Source organism: Macadamia integrifolia, chromosome 3, assembly GCF_013358625.1.
Source record: "Macadamia integrifolia cultivar HAES 741 chromosome 3, SCU_Mint_v3, whole genome shotgun sequence".
In the NCBI taxonomy this organism is placed as follows: domain Eukaryota; kingdom Viridiplantae; phylum Streptophyta; class Magnoliopsida; order Proteales; family Proteaceae; genus Macadamia; species Macadamia integrifolia.
The window spans coordinates 23,847,505-23,870,865 of record NC_056559.1 but is presented as its reverse complement, the minus strand read 5'-3'; the positions used below and the strand labels follow the sequence as shown (position 1 = coordinate 23,870,865).

Below are 23,361 nucleotides of genomic sequence, written 5' to 3'. Positions count from 1 at the left end.
CCCCCCCCCCCACAAAAGAAAAGAAGGAAAAAAACTACTAACTTTTTTTTTTTTACAATATATGAACATCTCTACTCTTTTGTGCGTGTTCCTCTCTGCCATTGTGCATGAAACCCCACCTTCGTCAAAGTTCACCTCTCTCCCAAGATGGTCTCTGCCATGATCGATGGTCCAGTTACTGATGGCGAAGATGACAATGCCGATGATGATGCCAACGATGATGACGTTGACGTGTTTGGAGCACACTTGCCCATCATTCTACCCCACTACTCCTTCTCCGCCTACCCGATAGCTCCGCCCCCACCCTTTGGACCTTCCAGCTCTCCCCCACTACCCCACCCCTATGCCCCTAATCACTCTCCTTCCCCACTATGGTTACCACCCAACCGCATCATGGCTCTCTATTTATTGCAACAGATCCATCCTATGCATCAAGGTTACGGCTACGGAGCACCTCCAACCCAATCCTATAGATTGCCACCGCAAGTGCCCTATGGTTCAGTCCTTTACAGTGCACCACCTATAGCACAAGCGTACGCTCCTTACGATAGTGCTCTGTCGGCACCATTTGAGAGATCTCCCAATGTTAAGCCACATGGGAGACTACAACAACCTGGATTTGGTGTACCACTACAACAACTACTCGGATACACTTCTACTGGGTTCTTTATCTCTTTCGTGCCTCCGATGCCCTTGTCGTTACCATTGGGGATTGATCCAGGCATTCGCTGGAGTAGAGCTACGGTATAGGGCCAAGATGCCGTAGGGAAGATCAATGCTTGGACCATGGATTTGCCTATGAGTGTTAGTGTTTGGTGCTTAGTCTTGTCTGCGACTCACAATGGCCAACAATTTTTTGCTGCTAATTTTAAATTTGCAAGCATATGTTAGTGATATGAGCTCTTGAAAACCCGTATCCATCTCACCTAGCATGCCTTTTTAGTTGGTTGGCCTATTTTACAATGGTTCGCATATGTGTGCTGACATATATCGATATGGCCATTTAGATCACAGCGACGAAGCAACTAAAAAAGATTGTTATAAACTTTGGGCAGCATGCATATTGTGACACTCCCTGTCTTCCTACTGTTGTGTTAGCTATTTGTTTGGTATGGATATGGACGACCAAGGAAGCCTATCTGACATGCGTCGTTCAAAATGAAGTTCATTACTTCTATGATGTTGATGTGTCGCTCCTCTCTGTCAAGCACATGGAGAACTTTGCATCCCTGTGTTTTATTGGCTGAGTTCCTAACTTCTTTTTAGGGTTTTTGGCTTTGACCACTCCCTACCTTGATCGGTCTTGTCTATGACAAATACATGACCATATGCCATTCGTTGGTTTCTAAACCTTATTGTTTTTGAAACATTGTGTAACACGTCTTTCTTTTCGTTGGTTTTGGGTACTTTGTAATCAAGCCACCCTATTAGGGGTGTCAATGGCTAGGTTAAAACCCAGCCCAAACCTAAGGTTACTTAACTCAACCCAAGCCCAACCCAGCCCAGCCCAGCCCTGATGGGCCCTGATTGGACCGAGTTTAACCCAATACAATCCAACCCAATACTATCGGTTACGCGGTTGCTTAATCTTGATGCATTGCAGAGGCCAAAGACCAAAGTTTTCGTATATGTATAGATTGTGGAAAATGAAAGACCTTTTTCTATAAGTACCCATTAATAATTATTAGAATATTTATATGATTGAATACTTAATACACATGGTTGGGTTGAGACCTCAACCCAGGCCCAACCCAACTCTACCTTGGGCCTAAAAATCTCAACCCTAACCCACCCTATGGGCTAAAATCTCAGTCCAAGCTCTATTCGGGCTCAGGGCTGATTCGGGTTGATCGGGCTTTTTTACACCCCTGCACCCTATATTTCCCTAATGTTTTAATTGAATGAAGTCCAAAAAAAAAAAGCTAGGGGTAGTCATGTAATTTTATTTTATTCTTTCGTTTAAGGGTAACGTGGTAATTTCGCATGAGCCCTCAATCCTCTCTGTACAGTCTATACAAGGAGCAGAGTAGAGCTCCCCAATTTCCTCTCCCAAGGAAGAAGCGAAGACAAACCCTAGCCATAGCCATGGCTTCTCGCAAGGTCTTATCATCTCTCTTCCGATCGTCCGTACGAAGATCTGCATCGAAGCCATCATCATCGATCATCAGCCCTAGAAGTCCTTCTCCTTCCCCTACAACTCGCGCTTCTCCCAAGGGTTATCTCCTCAATCGCGCGGTAGATTATGCCACTTCTGCAGCAGCTGCAGCACCATCATCGCCTTCTCCACCTCCAACGAAGGGGGCTAGCCCTAGCGGCAAGATCACTGATGAGTTCACTGGTGCCGGCGCGATCGGTCAGGTCTGTCAGGTCATCGGTGCCGTCGTCGATGTCCGATTTGATGAGGGTTTACCTCCGATCTTGACTGCTCTTGAGGTCATGGATAATTCGATCCGTTTGGTTCTTGAAGTTGCTCAGCATTTGGGTGAGAACATGGTGAGGACCATTGCCATGGACGGAACTGAAGGTCTTGTTCGTGGTCAGAGGGTGCTCAACACTGGTTCTCCAATTACTGTGAGTTTTTGTCATTTTGTAATATGTTTCAGCTGAAATGTTGTTTCTGACTGCTTTTGGGGTAGTTGAGAAATGTTTATTTCAATGCTTTTGTACGTTTTATGATTATCTGAATTATTATTATTATTATTATTATTATTATTATTATTATTATTATTTAAATCTCGATCCTTTTGATTTATGATTGGAAAGCACAATGTAGATGTTGATATAATAGGTATTGTGTTCGACAAAAACTTCTGATTGCTGTCGATCAAAAAGCTTATGAATTTTGAACCTCGTTGACTGAGCTTATTGCAGAAGTAGATCTACTGCTTTTTATATTGATTTCAGCCTGTGCTTGCTTGGTCACTGAGGAAGGTCGAACATTTGTCTTTTTCTTTCTGGTGAATAGTTCTAAGACTTGTTTTATGATTCTAATTGTATCCTTCCCCGTCCACATGAGAGTTTTTTCTGATGGAATGAGTTGTGTTTTTTTCTTTTTTTTTGGTGACATCTGTTTAATTCTCCTGATCTCGTTTTGCTGGTCATTTTTTGGCCTCGAAGTAAAGCTGTGGTAGTACGTTGGTTTTAGTTTCAGGGGTTCTATGGTATTTATTGCCATGTGCTTCATTACTAATTCATATATCATTTCAATAAGTAACTCCTCAGATCATCTCCTGGGTTCAGGGTTTTTTTTTTGATAGCTAGGAAGAATCATTATTTTGAGAGGGCAGACCTAGGCACAATGGGAAGGTTGCTCTTGCGACTTCGTGGTCGTGGGTACGAGTCAGGAAACAGCCTCTCCGCAAAGCAGGGGTAAAACTGCTTACATTATGACCCTCCCCAGACCTTGCAATTGCAGGAGTCTCGTGCACTGGGTTTGCCCTTTTAGGAAGAATCATAATTTTAGCACATTTTGGTAAGGAATTAGGATGGTGGAATGACATTTGTATATATGATTGATACCAAGTCTCTCTGGTTTTACCTTGTGTCTGGCAATTTTTCAGAAATGGTTTGCTTGAATTTTTTTTCTTACAATGCTATCCATTTCTTTGAGCCAGCAATGGTTCTGTACTGATGCACAGGTTGGGGGGACTCGAGGATAAAACATTAGATTCTGAATAAAGATAGCACCCATTCCCATTCTTGATTAGGAACTGACATTGTCTAGAATTGAGGATCAAATGGCTTTACTGGTTAGACCTGAATTCATTATCCAATAATCTTTGCATTTATCTTTAGGCTATTTGCATGGATATTTTCTGTTTGCATTTACTGCAGCATTTCAATTTCAAATGGTTTGCATCTTATTCACAATCAAATAATGAAAATCCTTTTCACCCTATGGTCCTGTGGTTTAGCTTATAATATTTGATAAGTATGTGCTTATTTGGGTTCTTTTATCATTTATGCTCTTAATTCCTACTGAGATGGGTCCATTGTTGTTCTTAGCTTATTTGGGTTCTTTTATTATATTATAGGTGCCTGTTGGTAGAGCTACACTTGGCCGTATCATGAATGTGATTGGAGAGCCTATTGATGAGAGGGGTGACATAAGTAAGAATGCGATCCTTTTCCATATATATCGTTCATTCAGGGGTGTTCTATGCCTTTTCTTTCTATTTTTATATTATTGTTTGACATCATTTTTTTCTTCCATTTTAATAGAAACCGATCATTTCCTACCCATCCACCGTGAAGCCCCAGCATTTGTTGAACAGGCAACTGAGCAACAGATCCTAGTCACTGGAATTAAGGTTTGTACAATTTCTTCCAGTATTTTTATTTTTCTTGCCATTTATTAAATGTATGTGTGTTCATTCCATGCTGTTTCATCCCTTGTGTTCTTCTTTGTTTCTTAATTACCATCTGTACTGAAAGTGTTTGCTGTTATTTTTCTGAACTGTGTGAATGTCCAATTTGTATTTCGTGTACCAACAGGTTGTGGATCTCCTTGCACCATACCAGAGAGGAGGAAAGATTGGTTTGTTTGGTGGTGCTGGTGTAGGGAAGACAGTGCTTATCATGGAACTGATTAACAATGTTGCCAAAGCTCACGGTTAGTTTATATAGAAGTGTATCTGAAAATGTTAATTGTTATTTATGGTGTACTTCTAGTGTTAAATGTTGTACTTTACTATTCATTCAGGTGGTTTCTCTGTCTTTGCTGGTGTTGGTGAGCGTACACGTGAGGGTAATGATCTCTACAGGGAAATGATTGAGAGCGGTGTTATCAAGCTAGGGGAAAAGCAGGTCTACTTTTTCTGTAGTGCATTTATTTGCCTATGCGTGTATTTGTTTCACAGTTTTCCATATTTGCTTGTGATTGAACCTCAATGTTTCTTTTTCACCAGAGTGACAGCAAGTGTGCTCTTGTGTATGGTCAAATGAATGAGCCCCCTGGTGCACGTGCTCGTGTGGGGCTTACTGGGCTCACTGTGGCTGAGCACTTCCGCGATGCTGAGGGGCAAGATGTGCTTCTCTTCATTGACAACATCTTCCGTTTCACTCAAGTAAGTTCAGTTGTCTTAAAAGCTCTTCTTCTCTATGCACCTGCCTCCGCCCCCAACCCAAACAACAGAACCCAAATGTGAAGAAGAAATTGGTAGACAATCCCTTTTTTTGAACGCTTTTTCTGAATAAAAAACCTTCTATGCTGCAGGCGAACTCAGAGGTGTCTGCCTTGCTTGGACGTATCCCGTCTGCTGTCGGATACCAACCAACTTTGGCTACAGATCTTGGAGGCCTGCAAGAGCGTATTACTACTACTAAGAAAGGTTCAATCACATCAGTCCAAGCTATTTATGTGCCTGCTGATGACTTGACGGATCCAGCTCCTGCAACCACTTTTGCCCATCTGGATGCCACAACTGTGTTGTCCCGACAGGTATTTCTCTTTTTTGAACTGAAGTTCTTCCATAACAATTTTTTTATTATTTCCTCTGTTGGTTAAACTGTTAAAATTCTAAAATGGTTCTTTTACCTACAGATCTCTGAGCTTGGTATTTATCCTGCTGTCGATCCCCTGGATTCTACATCCCGTATGCTTTCTCCTCATATTTTGGGAGAAGGGCATTACAATACTGCCCGTGGTGTACAGAAGGTTTTGCAGAATTACAAGAATCTTCAAGATATTATTGCCATTTTGGGAATGGATGAGCTCAGTGAAGACGACAAGTTGACTGTCGCTCGTGCGCGCAAGATACAGAGGTTCCTGAGTCAGCCTTTCCATGTTGCAGAAGTTTTCACTGGTGCCCCGGGGAAGTATGTAGAGTTGAAGGAGAGCATTGCAAGCTTCCAGGTAAGAAAATATGTAATTAATAGTGCTTCCCAATGCACAGTCATGACTGACTATATTCACAGGTTTTTTTATCCAATGTCTTTTACATCGATATAAATATTATTTACAAATATGAATAATATATGGAAACCAATCGGAGAGCCAGAATACATAATCTGGTGTTCGCATTAATGTCTGTTCAGTCAACAACTTTCGAACACCAAATTTATACTGAGTCGCACTTTAGTGCTGGTGCCGCCAGCACATGCTGTTTTTTTTATTGGTAGTAGTTAGCTTTGGAAGAATGCTAAACTTGATACTTATATTTGTTTTAGACCTTGAATACAGCAGCACATTGATATTGTAATTGAATCTAACAAATAAATGGAGGTCTTGTTTTGGACAAAATTGAACTTGGTTACTTAAACATTGTTTTGAATCAAATTTGACATTGAAATACCTGTGAATTTGTAATGCTAAAATATGTTGCCACTCTAGTTCTTCATTTGACACTTGAAGCATCATTGGTGGTGTGGTACTACTTTACTTTTAGTATCAAAGTAACTGTACTAGGCGTCAAATATCACATCTTAAAAACATTAGCATTGAATTATAATAAAATGAAAAGTTTTATGGTGTGCAACCCACAGACAATTGATGGTTGAGCACATTTTTGAGCACAACTTTAACCATTGGCTATCTAGGTAAGAGTAAATTGGTCTTGTGTTAACTTACTGTCTAAAAGAGACAAAGAGATTGGTTTAACTTGAGAGTCACAACCGTATATTTGGGACTTCCCTTTTCATTCAATATATAGACTACCTATACATGGTCATATCCCAAATAGGAAAGTAGAATGCATTATCAAAATAGAAAACTAACTCTAACGTAGCTAACTAGTATCCTAACCCGAATATGACAAACAAAGATATATCAAATTTAATCCCACGGTATGGAGGTCTATGGTCACCCATAGCCCTCCAACTGATACATGCTCTCATATAATCTAACAACCTCCACATCTAATGGCATGCCTTTGCATGTACCCCCCCTCCTAGTCATGTGCACCCTCTTAGTAGTCTTGGATTTTTCCATGCTTTGTGTTGCCATCTGATCTAATTTGATTGGGATAGAACTTTACATATGAGTAGGGGACCTTGGGCTTTCTGTTCATAAAATTTCAACCCACCTGATATGTGGCAGATTTAGGTTCCCATCCTCCATTTTTTCCCAGTGGGTTTTCATGAACTAAACCTCTCATGTATTAGTGTATACTGCTTTCTTTTGTCATTATTCCTTTCGTTAGTTCCCAGTTGCCTGAATGATTTTGGTATTTATCATGTGATCTAGCTCTTTCATATTGTGCTTAAATGTGTTTGGTGGCCTAGTTATTGCACTTTTTTGAGGCATTAGGGGCTATTGACTATTATATATTCTTTTCTTGTGGGAGTTCCATGTGTTTTGTTTATTTGTGTGTCAAATAAGTAGGTGCTTGAAAATTTAATTTGGTGGCTTATTTATCCTTGTTTGGAGGCATCAGAAAGGCTTATTGGCTCTCCAAGAATTCTTCTCTTCCTAGTACATTTTCTTAGTTTGTTGTTGTTAGTACATTTTCTAAGTAGATAAACCTGATGGATGAGATGTTTCCTTGTGAATCTTGGAAGAACTTCTTGTTAGTTAGGATTGATTTAATGAGTGCAGTTGTGTTTTCAAATTTGGAACTCTGCATTGTACAATGAGAATGAGATGAATCTGCCACTTTGGGGTTGGCTGTCATACTTTAGTTGAGTTTAGCTATGATTCCATTTTTATTTTTCAAGTTTCACGTTTCATTGCTATCATTATTTAGCATTGGTTGATGAATGACATCCTTCTGTCTAATCGCTAACGTATATGTGACGTGCTGAATACTGGCAGGGTGTATTGGATGGGAAATATGATGACCTTTCTGAGCAATCCTTCTACATGGTTGGAGGAATTGAAGAGGTCATCGCCAAGGCTGAGAAGATTGCAAAGGAGTCGGCATCTTAAGGACATAGTTTGCCTCTTTTTTTTACTTCCCCCCACACCTTGAAAATCAATAATTTGATTGATGGTGGCTTTTGCCGGCATCAGGGGTTGCACATTTTTTTGAGATGAACTGTATTATTGTTTTTTTTTTTTTTTTGTTTTTGCCGGATTTGTGGTGATAGGTAGGGAATCGAGCTAGAGGGGCCTGCTCTGCCGGCACAACCTTTTTTATTTTTTTGGTTCAATAATGTTTAAAATGAAAGAGAATCAAGGACACTTTTAATTTTTTTTTCTTTGCCATCAGGTTGCCATTTGAGTCGGAAACTGAATGCTTTATTCTCTTAAAACTTCTTGAAGACATTCCATGGATGTATCTATTTGATGAGGTTGAATGATTTGTTTGCAGAAGTGTTTGAACTTGTCTGGCTTATTCACTATGGGTGTGATAGTGCATTGCGATGAGCATGAGATTGTCGTGTAAAATGCTGAGTGGATGGTACCTGTGGTACAATCAAGAGCTAGCGCTTGTAATGGTCAATCCCCAGAGAATTATAGCCACAGTTGAAGATTTAAGCTACCGTTGAAGTTAAAAGAGAGTTTATGGAGGGTCTATCATGGGTTGTAGGGCTCTGTTTTGAGCTTTAGAGGTCTTATGTAATACCCGACTAGTGTTGTGATTCAACTTAAAGCAATTGGGAAGTAACACAGGAAAGTAACAAAACACCATTGGGACTTGGGAGAGTTGTTGATTGATCAGTAATTGTTAATTTGATCCCAAATATGTATCGAGTCCTTTGTTGCCATCTAAAAGCTCTCATAGACTAGGCAAGACGAGTAACGAAGGATATCAAGCTCCTACCTGATTGGTTGAACAGTATCACACTTCCCATTTGATACTTGGATTAATTTAACTCTTTCTCGAAGTTGCAAAATTTCCCTGACAGAATAGGCTCTCTTAACCTATAGAATGGACCTTCCCCCCCCCCCCCCCCCCCCCCCCCCCGGCCCTCCAACCCCCAAAGTACATCTAAAGGCATTCAAGAGAGTGGGGTGAAACCACCCCCTCTATGGACCCACATTGAATGTACATGACCCCTTTTTGAACTGCTGTGACCAGGGTAAATGTTAGGTACCCCAGCCCACTGGGTTAAGCTTGTCTTTAATAAGCGAACTTAGAAGAGATACAAACAATAGGTGATTTTTTTTTTCATCACCACCTTCTTCTACTTCTTCTCTTCCTCCCACGCCACCCCTCTCCCACAATCTGAACCAGACTCTAAATATGAAGATCGTCTGGATCATTTGTGGTTCATATCTATTGTTGTATCAACATGTCTGCTCTCATATTGGAATATTGTGTCACCATGTTCCCAGGTTTTGTGTATTAACATCAATAATCCCATATGATAAAGAAAGGGCGACACCCCACTCTTTTTGAAGGAAGAAAAATCAATACTAAGTTGCCTTGCCCTATGCCCATATATAAGGGGTGGTGAAAAGATCACCTTGCCCTCTGATTGGATGGTTGTACGCCTCATATTAGTGCAATGGCTATGCGAAGAAGAAGGAGAAGACGAAAAAAAAAAAAAAAGCTTAGCTTTGAAGACTTTGGCTTGAATACGTGGCCGTTAAAGAGGTAAAGGAGAGTCTTACTCCTGTGGGGAGAGGATCTGGACTTACTTCTCAGACATTGCATCTACCCAATGAAATAAATAAAAGAAAAGAAAAATAAAGTAAAAATTAATAGCTGTGAAGATTTCATCATGATACAAGATCGATATATTGGATATATGGTAACATTCACAAAGCTTTCTTTCTGGTCACAATTCACTAATTAAGCTTTCAAGACAACACGCACAACATGCATGAGTGAGACACTGAGAGTAAACTAAAATCTGGTACTAATTAATACATCAATGACATCCAAAATTAACGAAAGAAATTACATTATTAATAAGGAGGTTCAATCCAAAAAAACTTATTGGGAGACTCATTGGCTGTGAGATCACCATAAATCCCAGAAGCTTTAAAGGATTTCGAAGCTTTGAAAGAGTAGAACTTAGGGGACTCAGAGGGCATACAATAATAAATTCTATTCATCACCTTTTCAGTTCTCTTGTTCTTAAAGCTAACAAAAATCGATGTGCTACCAGAGCTAACAAACAATGACTTATCTCTTAACTCTTCAACTTTGACCCACTTCATTTCTGATCTATCTAGCTTATGAACCAAAACCCAACGACGTGAATTGCTCACAAGAACAAGTAAGAGCTGATCCTCCTCCTCATCTCCTACCATATAACTACTATAATCGAAGCTTGGAACATCCATTATTGCGTTAGGTTCAGGAAGAACACTCCATGATAGTTGAGAGACGTCGAAAACCCCTAATCCACCGCGAATTGTCGAGCAATAGAACATCCCCTTGGAGTAGACTACATCCTTAATCGGTGAAAATCCAACGGATAAACTTATTGAGGTCCAAGCCTTGTCTCCTTGGCGACATATACTGATAGTCAGTTTGTCCGTGAAAACAAAGAATACACAATCAGGGGAAGTGGGCGCTGAGGAAAAAGTTGCGACATTGAAGGTAGAATTCAAGTTGGGCAAGTCGATCCTATGACCAATAAAGGGAGAGTAGAGAAAGAAGGCAGTGTAAAAGTTAACATTATCCAAGAGAACATCCAAGAGAGCGATACGAAGTTGAGATAGTAACAACCAACCGAACTTGGTAGTACAGAGTTCAATATTATCATGAAATCTATTAATGCCTTTGATTTCAATGGAGTGAATTTTCTTCGAAGATGGGTCGATGAGTGTACACGATGAAGTTAATCTACGATGGCAGTTTGAGATCATCAGCCATGGTATTTGATTCATGTGCCGACATCGATTACCAGAAAATTCTATGGATCTCCATCGCTTGCAAACTAAATGGAAACTTTTAATATCAGCTAAACATAGATCAGCCATGATAGATTCAAGAAGCTCAGTTGGAAGATCACACCAATTACGCAGCTCTTTCTTTTCTTTCTTTCTATTTCTCTCATTGTTTTCCTTTTTCAATCCCTTGAGACTGACCTTTCTTTTCCTTGTCGCCATCGCCACCAGAACTTGAAGAACAAAAGATAATGATCAAACTTGAAAATGAGAAAACGATCAAATTGGGTTTAGAAAAAATAGAGAAAGTCGTGGAATGATAGAGATTATAAGCAACTCTAGTTCTAGTTAGAGAAGGACTGTGATCTCTGTTTTAGTTTCCTTATCTAACGAAACTTGGGATTAGGACTCTGTACTCCTGATACGTCTCGGACTGTCTACTTAGGGTTCGATATTTTAATGCAAGAGGTGAACCGGAAACTGAACCAATTAGGAAACAGGATATTTTAAAATCTTTAATTTGACTTATAAAAGACTCTTAATTGACTTTGACTCACTCAATAAGATGAGGGGGAAAATAACGCTGCCTGGGCTTATTGTATCGTATCGGTTTCAATACATTGTATCGTCGAAAACCCCTAATACCGATACTGTAGTTGTTATGAAAACGGTTTCAATACAATTTTTTTTTTGGTCATTTTTTAGATTTTTAGGTATATAGAATTGGTAATTTGTATTTCGATATGATATTCTATACGATTTTGATACTTTGGTACAATTCAATACATAACGTATGGTTTGTCATAAATATCAATACAGTATAGGTTTACCCTTGGACCTGAACCGTAAAATTGGGTAGATTCAAAAGGTTCCTCATTAGCAAAAAATAAAAATGAAAATCAACATAGTACCAAACTGAGGAAGATACTATTTCGTCATATCAATCAAAACTTTACCAAATCTCCATCGATATGGTTTTGGTATTGGTACCAATTGACATTCTAACCCTGCGACTCAACACATGGGGCAAAATAATAGCTTTGCCTTGTAAATTATAAAAATACCGAATCTCCTTCAGTAAGGTTGTGGTAACGGTATGAAAATCAAAATAAACACCCTTACCCAACACCTAGAGACAAGGGGCAAAAGGATAACCCCCTATAAAATACAAAAAAAAAAAAATCCACCCTGTTGATACTCTTGTGTGCCCCTTATTGATCCCCCATTGGTGTATCGACCACATGATTAAGTAGCGTTTTTCTTTCCATAAAATAAATAAATTAAGAGAAATTTTTTAACTATTTAATATCCTAACCTAATTGAACACTTAACAGCTATTCCATATATTAGATTTATAGTTCCCACTTTGTGCCAGGACAAGGCGAGCCAAAGGCTCGCTTCCACACCCTAATTAATCTATGACCACGTTTGCTTGTTGGCCAGCTTAAGATTTCCCTTCATCTCACGTGGAGATTTCTTGCCTTTTTTGAGATCTAGGTTGATTGACAAGTTCAATCTTTGCGAGAAAGAAATTAGTATATAACTAGTCGGGGCCAATCCTCTCATTCTTGGTAAGGGCATGGCGAATGTCGTAGTATAAAAACTCAAGAATAATTATTGATTTTTTCCTTAGTCCACACCATAGTTAGCAAATTTGGATTCGGGAATTATTCGGACGGAGAATTATTCGGAATAATTCGGACGATTAATTTAAGGATTCGGTCAAAAAAGCGGTCAAAAAATCTTATTGGGGTTTTTTTTTTTTAAAAAAATTTGTTTTTCTATTTTTTTATTTTTATTTTTGGTTTTTTTTTAAAAAATAATGTTTAAATGGACCGAATAATTCGGTTTAATTCGGATTCGGTCCGAATTATTCGCGATTTATATTCATTTTGGAAAAAGTCGCGAATTTTAAAGAATTTTATTTTTAATTCGGATTCGGTCAGAATTTTTGATAAAATTCGGAAAAATTTGATTCGGCCGAATAATTCGCGAATTATTCTGCCGAATTGATAACTATGGTCCACACGCACTGAGCCCATAACACTGTAACCACCATAAAAAAAAAAAAAAACATATTAGCATCCATACAAGTAAGGGTGCCAATCGGCTTGGTTTCGGTTATTTGGTTTCAAATGATGATACGGTGGATCAGAACCAAATTGAGAACCGATTTGGTTCCATATTTAGATACTCAAGTTGAATCAATTCGGTTCAGTTCAATTTTGATTCCAATTCGGTTCTGATATGCAACTTTAATTCAGTTTTGTACCTTTGTTTTAATTCAATTATAAAAACGATTCCCCTTTTGGACCATGATTGTGATGAACCAAATGTCATAATGGACTCAAATTATGGGCCTTATGGCCATTGTTAACTTCAAAATCGTCTTAGCGTGTAAATATGTGATGATAAATTGTAAAAAACACTTAGCACCTAAAAAATCTCTCTTAATGATATTAGGTTTTTTTCAAATTTTTTTTTTTGTTTTAAGAGAAATTCGGTTCGGTTTTGGTTTGAACCGACGGCTCTTACACCCTACACCAAAACGGAACCAAACTAAATTGCATACTCACTTACTCAAACCGAATTTAAACCGAATTAATTCGGTTTGTTTTGCTCCGATTAATTCGACTTGATTTCGAATTGAATATTTAGTTTCGGTTTGAAATTGACACCCTTACATACAAGTTTAATATTTAATGAAACTGTATCAATCTCTTTCATGTCTATACAATATTTTGTTTTTCACTGGTTTTTTAATTTTTTTTTAATTAGTTGTAATCTGTAAACCCTCATAGTTTTACCTTCTCTGCCGCATTCTCTTTAAGCGGTACCCTCTTTTTTTTTTTTTTTTTTTTTTTTTTTTTTTTTTTTTATTATTATAACAGAAAATAAATCGAAATTTCCTTCTTTTTGTTTTAAAAGACAAATCTTTTTTTTTTTTATCACCTTCTTTGTTTAGCTTCAAAAACTTGAATTCCACTCCCTCCCCACAAAATAAATAATAAATAAAATAAAATAGAATCTCTTTTTATAATAAATACATTAGGTCTAGGCTGGGAGTTAATAGACTCAAATTGATTTCTCATTTCTATTATTTATCTTTGAAAAAAAAGAAACCCATAAGGCAGTGTGGCCTTTACATCTAGACACAGAAAATGGTGAAATGATTAGCTCGCTCCTATGAAAAATAAAAATATTATCACGGGTAATATTTCTACGTGTGCTTTTATTAGTCGTTATGTTAGTTAGTGCACCCGCCATGCTGCCTTTTAGAGTAAGCATTGAATTAGTATTGGGTATGATTAACATTTTTTTATTTTTATTTATTTATTTTTTGAGTGATCAGAATTGAAGGTGGCAAAATTTGGATGTCTAACTTGAGGAAATGGAGTCCTGTTCAGACTTCAGAGTCCGTGTTTGTTAGGAAATAAACTCTCGAGAAACTCTCTCTCTCTCTCTCTCTCTCTCTCTCTCTCTCTCTCTCTCTCTATTCTTGAAATATCTTCTTACTATTCCCTCGCGTAGGATTATTAGAGGAGGAAACGTGTTTCAAGGATTATAGTCCAACTAGGCTCACACCTCTCCATATAGAGTCCTAGATAGGTACTGACATGGGTTTTCTCTCCTCCCGTCTTTCATCTTCTTCCCAAGAGTGCATCGAACTACCAGTTGGGATTGGTTTCTGTTTTAGTCCAGGGTTGTTGTCTGCAGTGAGTGGCCTATTAGAGAAGAAACTTCATCCTTTGATTTAAGACCCAAGTTTGAAAAATCTGATCAGATAGTCCGTTCCCCCCCTGCCCTCTTCTCCCCTCCCAACTCGCAGAGATTTGAAGTTGCAGCTGTCAACAAAACAAATGAGTCTCAGGTCTGGGCTGCAGAGAGGTAAGTAAGACACATCAATTGGTTTTAAGATGAAAGTTTTAACATGGAATTAGAACAGGTGTGATGGCCTCGCTTTCATTCTTTTCAATACTAATTAGGGGATTCAATTTTGGTTTTCTAATTCTCTTTCTTATGTTATATGTATAGAATTGAAGGTGATAGCACCAAGGAAGAAAAAAATCTGTGGAGACCAAACACCACAGAAAGAACAAGAAGGAGAAAAATAGCAAGAAAGAACAACCTTGGTCTGATCTGCCAACTGAGATTCTTGAATATATCATGGCTGACCTATATTTAAGTGATGTAACACGTTTCCATGCAGTTTGCAAGAATTGGAGTTCCATGGAGCATCTCCCGAATCAACTACTAATCAGATATAGATATAGATGTAGTAGCCCCAAGAGTCAAATTCCATGGCTAATGATGTCAAACTCAACCCATTTGACTTCTTCATTTACACTCATCGACCCATCTTCTAATTACAAGAAAACTCATACCATTAAAATTGAAGGCATAAGACCTAATGATTAAACTCAAGTTTGTAGTACAAAGTCGGGTTGGTTGTTACTCACTCTCATTCTGATGGTCATAGCTTTCGAAGTTCCTTATTTTTATACTCTCAGAGGATCGACTTGCCTGACTTGGACTCTGCATTTGATGTAACTAGGGTGCAAGTTTGGCCTTGACGGCCTAAACCCACTCTTGGCCTGCCCTGATCCCGAACAAGTATCGACCCAAAAATTTTGGTCCTGAGGGCTGGCCTGACCCTGAAATTTCTGCCCATGTCAGGGCGAGTAAGGGTTGATGTCATTGGTCCACCCAGCCCACTCTGAACCCGACCCTAATTTTTTTACTCTGACTTTTGGTCTGGCTTGGCCCTGATTTTTGTCCTTGATGTTGATCCTGATGTTAACCCTGAATTTAACTTAATTTTTGTTTGACATTGAGTCATTGACACCTCAAAACTGCTAATATATCTTCTCATCCATCTCTCTTGCTTTTTTTACCAAGAAATTTATAACTTTGTATTTTTCATCTCCTCTTTATTATAAATATTTTTTATTTTTAAGTTATTTCATATTTTATAGGGTCAAGATTAGGGTCAGGGTATACCCAGCCCTTGATGGCAAATCAAGGTCAGGGTCAATTAGAGTCAGGATCAGGGTCATCCTGGCCCGACCCTGAAAAATCAAGGCCAATCAGGGCGGGTAAGGGTTGGGCTAAACCCTGAAGGGTACGACCAAGGTTAAAGTTTTGCGCCCTAAGTCAGGGTCAGGGCGGGTTTGAGCCCAATTAAGAGGACCCAGGGTTGGGCTAGGGTTTTAAGAAACCCAGCCCAACCCACCCTGTTGCACCCCTAGTTGCAACCTTTTCCTCACTGCCCGCTTCTCCTGCTTGTATATTCTTTGCTTTGCGCCACACCAGAGATAGAGTGACTATCAGTATATGTCGCCAAGGAGAAAGGCTTGGAAATCATGTAGCTTCTTTGGTTGGTTTTGGCCGATTAAGGATGTAGTCTACTCGAAAGGGATGTTCTATTGCTCAACAATTCGTGGTGGATTAGCGGTTTTCAATGTCTCTCAACAGTTATGGAGTGTTCTTTCTGAATGTGGGCCACTATTTTATGGTCCATGCTGTCCTTATAGTAGTTTTATGGTGGAAGATGAAGATGAGGAACTCTTACAGTCGTTTTGGTTCATAAGCTAGATAGATCTAATCTGATGTGGGTTAGAGTTGAAAACTTTATAGATAAATCATTCTTTACCAGCCTTAGCACATCTGTTGTGGTTTCTAAGAACAAGAGAACTAAAAGGATGATGAATAGGATTTATTACTGTCCACCCTATAAAGCCCCAAAGTTCTACTCCTTCAAAGCTGCAAAAAGCTATCAAGTTTCTAGTACTTATGGTGATCTCCCTGCCAAGGAGTCTCCCAAGAAGTTTTTTTGGATTGAACCTCCTTGTTAGAAAGAAGTAAGAATTTAATTTCTTTTATTAACTTTTGGTGTCATTGTATAATTTCTCTTGTTAATTTTTTGTGCCATTGATGTATTACTTTTATTTGTGAATAAGAAAACTGAAGGACAAGATTTTTTTCTCACTCATGCATGTTGTGTTGTGTTGAAAGCTTTGTGAATGCTACCACATATCGATTGGGGTAGTTATTGAGATTTTCTCTCCCCATTTCTTGACATGATAAATGTAAATTCCAAGCTTAAAAGATTGATATGATAAGAGAAGGTATTCATAGGTAAATAAGGAAAGATATGCTCCCACTCAGCATCGATGTGGGGACTAACAATAATTTTTTTGAAAAAAAGCAGTAAGAAGCTACTCATTTTACACCTGATTTTGCCAATTAATTGGTTGGATCTTTGATGGGTGCATGATTGCATCTACGTACATATATCAATGGCATCTATTCTAAAATATGTATTTATTAAATTTTTACTAAAAAAATGCATAAATTAAGATTCTCATCAGTTGCAATGTTAAAACAATCATCTCTACAATTAGAAGTTATCTAATTTATGACGGGGCTTGGATGGATAGGATTCTTCTCTATAGAGCCCAAGGACTAGAGAATGATCCCACAACTAGGAGGACCCGGCAAGATTTTCAGTATTGCCACTCTAATCTTCTTTTATGCTTATGATGATGGTAGAAGGCTAGAAGCTATTGTTGCAAACTCCTTTCTATTTGTTTCGCTCCTTGAACACCATCACAACCAATTGCCTTGCCCATCAGATTTGGTGCTTAGGATCTCTTCACTACCATTCTTTGCATCTCAGTTTCTACTCTCTCTTTAATTTTAATCATTAGAACCTAATTTTTTCTTCACTATTCGTAAATCGTAACACCATACCCTGTTTTCAAACTTCGTTATAATCTGCCCATTCTGTCCCCATAAAATTAATTTAAAGAAATTGCTAACTTTAGTTTAAGACAATAGATCCAATCTTTAGGAAGATTCTATTGTAATTTCTAGGGTACGGTAACCCATAGAGTTCCTACTACTCCTTCCACTCCAAAAAAAACTATTGGTAATGATAGAAAGGAAAACTAATCAAGGGCAATCTTTAGAAAGATTCTATTATATTTTTTTCCTTTTTTATTTTCTTTATCAGGGAAGGAGGATTTTTATTATTTATTTATTTATTTAAATCTAAGGTGTTACTTCCAAATTACCTCATGTGCCCCTCTTATTTAAACTAAAAACACGTTATAGTAAGTGCTGACAAAGGAAATCCAAAAATATATATAAAGAAGTTCCCAAAAAGTAAAGGAAATAGATCTCTTCCCCAAGTAGTCACCAACAAGTCCTTAGTCCTTACTCCTCCCTCGCGTAGAACCATCCCTCATGAAACATCCAAGATTCGAAGAAGTTGCAGTTAGCAACGAGATGAAGAAGTGTCTCTCAGGATTTCCAGAGAAAGGTAAGATTTCTTTTGATCAAATTCATTAATCCCTTTCATTCTTTCCAACCTTAAGGGGTAGTCGAGTTGGTAAGGGACCTTCGAGAATCGAAGTGTCTAGTTCTTAGTTCAACTCTTATTTTCTTGGAGCCACTCACATAGTGTTTAGTGCTCTTAAATTTGCAGTTTTCCATGAAAGTTGAAAGTCAAGAGATTCAAGTTTGGTTTTCTAATTCTCTTTCTCACTTTATAGAATTGAAGGTGATGGAACCAAAGAGTACAAATAATATGTCAATGGAGAAGGTCTTAGCATTCATGTGTATCAGACACAAAAAGAACAAAAACAAGCAACCTTGGTCTGATCTTCCAACTGAGCTTCTTGAATATATCATGGCAGGTCTATATTTAGATGATATAACAAGTTTCCATGCAGTCTGCAAGCGATGGAGTGCCATCGAACGTCTCCCAACCCAACTATTGATCAGATATGGATATCAATTTCGTCACCCCATGAATCAAATACCATGGTTAATGATGATAAACTGCTATCCGCCATGGAGTTTATCATGTACCCTCATTGACCCATCTTCTTCTATTCACAAGAAAACTCACACCATCAAACTTGAAGGTATTGGATCATATTATTCTAAAAATACTCGAATTTGTAGTACCAAGTTTGGTTGGTTGTTACTATCTCGCCCTACTATTTTCTGCTTTCGACGTTCCTTCTTTCTATACTCTCCCTTTATCAATGAGAGGATTGACTTGCCTGACTTGGATTCTTGTTGCTTCCACATTGCAAACTTTTCCTCAGTGCCCAATTCTCCTGATTGTATATTCTTTGTTTTCCACCACACCTATACTGGTAGAGTGACTATCAGTATATGTCGCCAAGGAGATAAGGCTTGGAGCTCAAGCAACTTCTCATCCGATGGGTTTTCACCAATGGATGATGTAGTCTACTCGAAGGGAATTTTCTATTGCTCAACAATTCATGGAAAATTAGGGGCTTTCGATGTCTCTCAACAGTCTTGGAGTATTCTTTCTGAACTTAGGCCTATATGGATTGTGAATCCCCCAAGATTTGGTTTTAATAGTTTTATGGTTGGAGATGAAAATGAGAAGCTCTTACTTGTTCATTTGAGCAATTCAGATCATTGGGCTTTGGTTCACAAGCTAGATAGATCCAAGATGAAGTGGGTTAAACTTGAAAGTTTAAAAGATAAATCATTGTTTGTTAGCTCATTACATAGTACATCGGTTGTGGTTTCTAAGAACAAGAGAACTGAAAAGTTGATGAATAGAATTTATTACTGTCTGCCCAATGAACCCCCAAAGTTCTACTCTTTCAAAGCTTCAAAATGTTACCAATGTTCTAGTACTTATGGTGATCTCCCTGTCAAGGTGTCTCCCAAGAAGTTTTTTTGGATTGAACCTCCTTATTAGAAAGAAGAATGTAATCCCACTTCTATTTTTGGGTGTCTTTGATATATATACATGTGTGTTTGACTTGAAAGCTTTGTAAAGGAGGAAATTGTCCTATTCTGATTTCTGAGTCCTAGTTAGTTTATGCAATCTATAGTCAATCTAAGTTAGATTCACTAAATTTTAATTGGGTGAGGGTTCTGTAAAAGACAGTGTAGCTTCTGTACCAATGTAGGGATCAATGGGATTTCTACTTCTGAGTGGGGTAGAGCAGTTGTTTGCCCTCCCTTGTGTCTTGGCACAGGGGTTACGCTGCCCTTTTGTGATTCTTTTTCCTTGATCTCCTTTTTTAAATTGGAAGATTCTTAATCGATCTTTGTTGGATTTGTTGTATCTAAATGTAACCAAATTTGGACTAATTGCCTTAATTAGTAATATGTGAACCAAGGAAAGTACTGCTTTTGGTTAGGCTTTGTTAGGCTTTGTTAGTATGATTACCTTCACTAGCCACAACTAGGTGATGGGGTAGAAGTCTTTTTGCCTCTAATCATGGCTTGTACTTGAGCAAGCGGAATTTCCTTAGAAGGATCAATAGACTTCTCCGAATCAAAACTTTTTTCTTCATCACTCTTGTTTCCCTGAGTGTCCATATTAACAACCTTCACTCGGCCCATCATAGCCTTATCCTTGAAATCAACACCTTTTAAGTGTATCATTTTTGGCTTAGTTGACCCCTGTTACAAAGGGGCATGCAAGTGCAAAAATATGAGAGCAAGTCATTGTCACACAAAACAGGGGAAAAGAAATATAACGGGGCATTAATAGGGGTAGATATTTTGTATTTAATAAAGTCGTCTCCATCATTTTGCCCTCCCCTCTGTATCTATACATAAGGACCATGCGACGAGGGAACATTGTCCACCCCCCTCACCCCACCCCCCGCCCCCAAAAAAAATAATATATATATATATATATATAGATTATGATATTGGGAAAATGGACATTTTTACTGTTTCGATCCAGTCAGTAAAAATGGGTCAAAATTGGTCATTAATAGAAGGGAATTAGTGTAAATTAGTCACATTGCCGATTCCAATGTGAATCAGCCATTTCCACACCTATTTCAACCCGAATGAATGAATAGTCATCCTTTCTACTAAAAAGAAAAAATTATTTCTTCTATCTATCCAGGTTCTCCAACAGGAACACTCATTCCAACGCCTTCATCATAAGACCAACTTTGTATTGGACTAGCTTTTTTTGTCATGCTCTACTACATCATGAGCAACCATTTAGTTCTCGGGTAGCAGATTGATTTGGATAAGTCAATTTTACCTCTATTTTTCATTAACAAAAAAAGAAAAATAAAAGATTTTGTTTGCGATTTTTTACCCTTATTCTGATATTGATACCTGCTGATCCTCAATATCAATAATACAATATGATCGATATGACAAATTCAACACCAATACTTAGAACTGTGATTGTGAATCATGCAATCCATGTTTTGGGGTTCCCTAGAACCCAACTTATTACTATTTAAGTGAAAAATGTTTTCCTATACAAGTGACAAAAAAAAAAAAAAAATGGTAGCACTTCAACCTATAGGGTAGGGGTGTCAATTGGTTGGGCCAAGCCTGGCGGGAATATGTCCTCGGATTGTGACCTGCTTATTTAAGGAATGAGTCAGGCTCGGTTGGGTTTAAGGTTTTAATCGGACTTCTCCTAATAGGCTATAATCGAGTCTTAAATGAGGTAATATACCAATAAAGCCTTGAACGGTCTTTACCTTTCTTAGATTTAAGATATTTTAATCTATTTTGTTAAATCATCAACAATTTTAAAAAGATATTACACTTAATTGCATTCAATAATTGATCAAAATATCAATATATATATATCCTATTCTATCCCCAAAAAAATCAAAATATACATATAAATCGTTGGGCTAAACGTGTCGATCCGAGTCAAGCTTGTAAAAGGGTCGGGCCGGTCGGAAGGTTCATTGAGCTTATCCCTTGCCCCGTTTACTACTTGTTTATAAACAGGCCGAGCTTAGGCCTGACATATTTAATAATCGGTGCAAGTCGGGTCGGTCTTTAAATGGTCAGGTTCAGCCGGTCCAACTGGTGCAGGCTTGGGATTGACACCCCTACTATAGGACTATAGAACTCTAGACTCAGATTTAAGTATATACCATACTTTGTGATGGCGTACCCTCTCTCTCTTCCCGACATAATATTTTAAGGATAGTCTTAATTTTTCAATGCTTTATTATGTCATTTCGCTTATTCTCTTTAGGTTAAAACTTACATGTAAATAAGAGACGAGTGAAATTGTGAGGTGCGGGGAACATCTAACGGAGACATTCAAATCTACCTATCAACAAAATTGCTACCACAATTAATGTGCCACATGGCATAACTTGAAGTGTTGATGTACCTCTGTAATGGTGGTATGGAGAGCCCTGCTCCCTTTAATAAAATACAAGTTTGTGGTAATGCTTTCAATTTTCAACCATATAAGATAAAGGAAGACAAATTCTAAAGCATTTTGCTGGTCCCTTGAGGCGCAAGGCACCACTTCTCACTTCCCTTATTCACTCTCTAGTGGTTGCTCTCTAATCATTGTAGTTATGGTCCCATGGGGCACTTTAAAAAAAAAAAAAAAAAAAAAAAGAAAGATTAAAAAAAAAAAAAAAAGAGAACTTTCCCTGTGAGGTTGCATGCCCATATATCAACACATGACCCAATAAAAGTATGCACAAAAGCATCACAAAGGGAGAGGTTTCCCTCAATTGTGTTTAGGCGCAGCCCACGCTGCTTTTCAGGCTTATCTCTCCTCCTAAAATCTTTTTCGAGTTGGTCCACCTAATGTCCAACTTTAAAATTGGGCCAACCCAACATTGTTACATTGGGTCAACCGGTCTGACCAACAGTTCAGTTCACCCCTCTCTTCCAAACCTGGCAACCCCCTTCATTGTCCTCATGCGAAGCTTGTTCTGTACTTCTGCGATTAAGGATGTGAATTTGTAATCAAAACTATTTACCGAAATCGAATCGATCCATTTACACCGAAACCGCAAAATCGTTTAGTAAATGGTGCGGTTATGGTTTCAAGTTTCAGGCCGATTAGCTAAACGGGTCGGGTCGGTTTTAATCGCGGAATCCATTGGTTTCAAACCGAATTGAAACCGTTTAAACCGTTTAAATCGATCTGATTAATCCGTATAACAATTAAATAAAGTCAGTATAACAATTAACAATTAACAATTAAATTAAGTGCCCATCCTGCTTTGGTATGATTTATTACAATTCAGTTCAAGTTTAGGCTTTAGATCATGAACTTGTAATCCATATATGTTACTATGTTATTATATTATCATAGATGGGGTGTTTTGGCTGAACCACCTGTCATTTTAATATTTTATGCTGTAAAAGGCTAGATTTAGATGTTGTATGATATTAGTTTTAAATGTTTGAAAATGACCATGCAAAGAAATAGCACTAGATTATCAAATTAAGACATACCATCGTTAATATAGAATCTCTTATTTGTGGTTGTAAATTATTTTTTGATAAGCTTATGATCTTCAGTTTAGAGATGGTTGCAAGTTATAACAAATCGATTGTGAACCATTTTACAAACCATATGGAATAAATCGAAACCGAAACCATTTAAAACCATGAAACTCACATCGTTTAGAAACCGTGGAAACCGAAACCATTTACTAAACGGTCACGGTTTCAGAAAGTGGAACCATTTAGTAAATGGTGCAATTATGATTTTAGTCAAATGAATATGAATCGAACTGATTTATACTGTTTAAATTGAAATCGAACCGATTAACACTCGTATCTGCGATTCTGCGGCTTCTCTCCACAATTGGATGAAAATGACAGAAAGCAAA

At 38.0% G+C, this 23,361-nt stretch overlaps 2 protein-coding genes across 2 annotated transcripts; one reads left to right on the top strand and one right to left on the bottom strand.

Annotated features, from left to right (window-relative positions):
- Positions 1-2,030: 2,030 nt before the first annotated feature.
- Positions 2,031-8,143, top strand: LOC122074125 (ATP synthase subunit beta, mitochondrial-like). The gene is made up of 9 exons (XM_042638986.1): positions 2,031-2,571; positions 4,035-4,110; positions 4,222-4,310; positions 4,495-4,612; positions 4,703-4,806; positions 4,908-5,066; positions 5,216-5,440; positions 5,543-5,854; positions 7,751-8,143. Exons 1-9 carry the CDS (start codon positions 2,086-2,088, stop codon positions 7,862-7,864), a joined length of 1,683 nt encoding a protein of 560 aa, XP_042494920.1. The 5' UTR covers positions 2,031-2,085; the 3' UTR covers positions 7,865-8,143.
- A 1,027-nt stretch (positions 8,144-9,170) lies between these two features.
- LOC122074251 (F-box/kelch-repeat protein At1g57790-like) lies at positions 9,171-10,816 on the bottom strand. Its single transcript, XM_042639096.1, has one exon. It carries the CDS (start codon positions 10,814-10,816, stop codon positions 9,794-9,796), a length of 1,023 nt encoding a protein of 340 aa, XP_042495030.1. The 3' UTR covers positions 9,171-9,793.
- Between the last annotated feature and the right edge of the window lie 12,545 nt (positions 10,817-23,361).